Source organism: Eptesicus fuscus, chromosome 12 (assembly GCF_027574615.1).
Source record: "Eptesicus fuscus isolate TK198812 chromosome 12, DD_ASM_mEF_20220401, whole genome shotgun sequence".
Classification (NCBI taxonomy): Eukaryota; Metazoa; Chordata; class Mammalia; order Chiroptera; family Vespertilionidae; genus Eptesicus; species Eptesicus fuscus.
This window is the reverse complement of record NC_072484.1, coordinates 24,454,811-24,457,957: the sequence shown is the minus strand read 5'-3', so window position 1 is coordinate 24,457,957 and position 3,147 is coordinate 24,454,811. Positions and strand designations below refer to the sequence as shown.

At 43.6% G+C, this 3,147-nt stretch overlaps 1 protein-coding gene across 1 annotated transcript; it reads left to right on the top strand.

Moving 5' to 3' along the window:
* The first annotated feature begins 1,750 nt into the window (after window positions 1-1,750).
* On the top strand, window positions 1,751-2,843 carry LOC103285669 (farnesyl pyrophosphate synthase-like). The gene has a single exon (XM_054724128.1). The coding sequence runs from the start codon at window positions 1,781-1,783 to the stop codon at window positions 2,840-2,842; it is 1,062 nt and encodes a 353-aa protein (XP_054580103.1). The 5' UTR covers window positions 1,751-1,780; the 3' UTR covers window position 2,843.
* The last annotated feature ends 304 nt before the right edge of the window (window positions 2,844-3,147 follow it).

Here is a 3,147-nt window from a genome sequence, read left to right as displayed (position 1 = left end):
GTCATTGAAAATGAAGGCTTTTCCGTGTGGAGAAGCCTGAGTCTCTGAGACCAGGGAATAGCCTATCAGGCCTGGAGCCATGACCCCTGGACTTTCCTTTGAAATACACTGCTGTCTCCTTTCAGCCACAGTTGTGCTGGGTTTTCCATCTATCACAGCCAAACTTAATTCTTGATGAGCATTTCCAGAAGAGGGAGCAAGAGCAAAAGGCCTGAGGCAGGAGAATGTCCAGAATGTGAGGTAAGTGAAGGGGGTGAAGATGACCATAGTGGAGGTAATAGTGGACACATCATATAGATCCTTATGGGCTTGGCTTTTTCATCTGAATGAAATGGCTACTTCAGAGTTTTGAAGAGAGAGTGACATGGTCTTACCTATACTATGGAATCACTCTTGATACCATATAAAGAAAGGCCAAGGCAGAAACAGGGGACTAACTAGTTTGTTTGTTTATCTAGATGAGAGGTAATGGTGGCATAGACCAGAGAGATAGCAATAAACATGATGAGAAATGGTCAGGTCATGAATCTGGTTTAAAGAGAGAGATGGCAACATTGGCTGATGAATTGGATGTGGGGTAGAGGGGACTGGAGAAGTCACTGGTGGTTTAGAAACTTTTGGTCTGAACAACTGGAGTTGCTGCTAATTGTAATGGGGAAGGTTGAGAGGAACAGGGTTTTAGGGGGAGGAGACAGAGGAGAAATTAGGATTTTGGGGTTTGGGACATTGTATTAGGGTTCTCCAGAGAAACAGAACCAATAGAGTGTGTGTGTGTGTATGTATATATATATATATATATATATATATATATATATATATAGAGAGAGAGAGAGAGAGAGAGAGAGAGAGAGATTTATTTTAAGGAATTGGCTCACATGATATGGATGCTGGCAAACTCGAAATTTTCAGGGTGTGCCAGCAGGCTGGAGATCCAAGGAAGAGCTGATCCTGCAGCTCAAGACTGAAGACAGTCAGGAGGCTGAATCCCTTCCTCCTCAGGAAAAAACAAAAAAAAAACTTAGTCTTTGTTCTCTGATGGTCTTCAAGTGATTGGATAAGGCCCACCCACATTATGAAGGGTAATCTGCTTTATTCAAAATCTACTGATTTAAATGTTGCTCACATCTAAATAAAAAATACCTTCACAACATTTAATTTGGTGTTTGACTAAACATCTGGGCACCATATCCTTGCCAAGTAGACATATAAAATTAACTATCATTGACATGTCCAGCTTGAAATGCCTTTATATATTTCAGTGGAGATGTTGACTAGGTAGTTGATTTACTTGTGGTGAACCTTTGAGATCATCAACATATACATTTCATTTAAAGAAACAAGACTGACTAATATAACCAACTGAGTGTGGGAAGAGAAGAGAAGAGAAGAGAAGAGAAGAGAAGAGAAGAGAAGAGAAGAGAAGAGAAGAGAAGAGAAGAGAAGAGAAGAGAAGAGGTTTGAGGACTGGGCATTCCAACTTAAGATTTAGGACATGTGAAGAGGAACCACCAAAGGGAACTGTGAAACAGCTAGTGATCCATGAGTCACCAGGGAGTGCAGTATTCTGAAAGTGCTTAAGAATGAGGACACGATCACTGTGTCAAATTCTGCTGATAGGTTATGTAAGACCTGAGGATTTGCCATAGGATTTGGCAACTTGGAAATCATGAAAAACCTCATGTGTTCGTTAGGGTTCAACCAGTTGGGGTTCAAACAGAACAGAAAGAAAATATATGTTAGAACAGCATCCTGGAACAGAGTACTATATTCCTCCCTCAGAATGAATGGCGACCAGAAATTGGATGTTTATGACCCAAAAAAGCATAATTTCATCCAGCACTTCTCCCAGATTGTCAAGGTGCTGACTGAGGATGACCTGGGGCACCCAGATACAGGAGGTGCTATTGCCCAGCTTAAGGAGGTCCTGGAGTACCATGTCATTGGAGGGAAGTACCAACGGGGTATGACGGTGCTGATAACTTTCCAGGATCTGGTGGAACCAAGCAAGCAGGATGCTGATAGTCTCCAGCGGGCCATGACTGTGGGCTGGTGTGTGGAACTGCTCCAAGCTTTCTTCCTGGTGGCAGACGACATTATGGATGCATCCCTCACCCAATGGGGGCAGATCTGCTGGTATCATAAGCCAGGCATTGTTTTGGATGCCGTGAATGATGCTCTTCTCCTGGAAGCATGTATCTACCGACTGCTGAAGCTCTACTGCCGGGAGCAGCCCTATTACCTGAACCTGATGGAACTCTTCCTGCAGACTTCCTATCAGACTGAGATTGGACAGACCCTGGACCTCATTACAGCCCTGCAGGGCAACGTGGATCTTGACAGATTCAATAAAAAGAGGTACAAATCTATTGTCAAGTATAAGACAGCTTTCTACTCCTTCTACCTTCCTATAGCTGCTGCTATATATATGGCAGGCATTGACGGGGAGAAGGAACACGCCAATGCCAAGAAGATCCTGGTGGAGATAGGAGAGCTCTTTCAGATCCAGGATGATTACCTTGATCTCTTTGGGGACTCCAGTATGACGGGCAAGATTGGCACTGAGGTCCATGACAACAAATGCAGCTGGCTGATGGTACATTTTCTACAATGGGCCTCTCCAGAACAGTGCCAGATCCTGCATGAGAATTATGGGCAGAAAGAGGCTGAGAAGGTGGCCTGGGTGAATGCACTCTACGAGGAGCTGAATCTGCAGGTCGTGTTTATGCAATATGAGAAAGACAGTTACAGCCACCTTCTGGGTCTCATCGAGCAGTACTCTTCGCCCCTGTTCCCAGCCATTTTCCTGAGGCTAGCACAGAAGATCTACAAGCGGAAAAAGTGACCTAGAGACTGCCGAGGCGGGGAGGGGAGGCTCTCAATAAATTACAGTATATCCTCAAAAAAAAAAAAAAAAAAAAAGAAAAAAGAATAAAAGAAAACATATGTTAGGCAGAAGGAGACATATCTTAGATTTGTTGTGAGGAATTGGCTTCTGCAAGTGTAGGGGTTAGCTAGGTAGTCTGAATTTGAAAGGCTATCGGGAATAACAGGCTGTCACTCACAGGCATGGGCTGAAGCTTGTTTCCACAGGCAGATTTTTTTCTTTAGAGAAGCTTTAAAGCCTTCAACTATTAGATGAGGTCCATC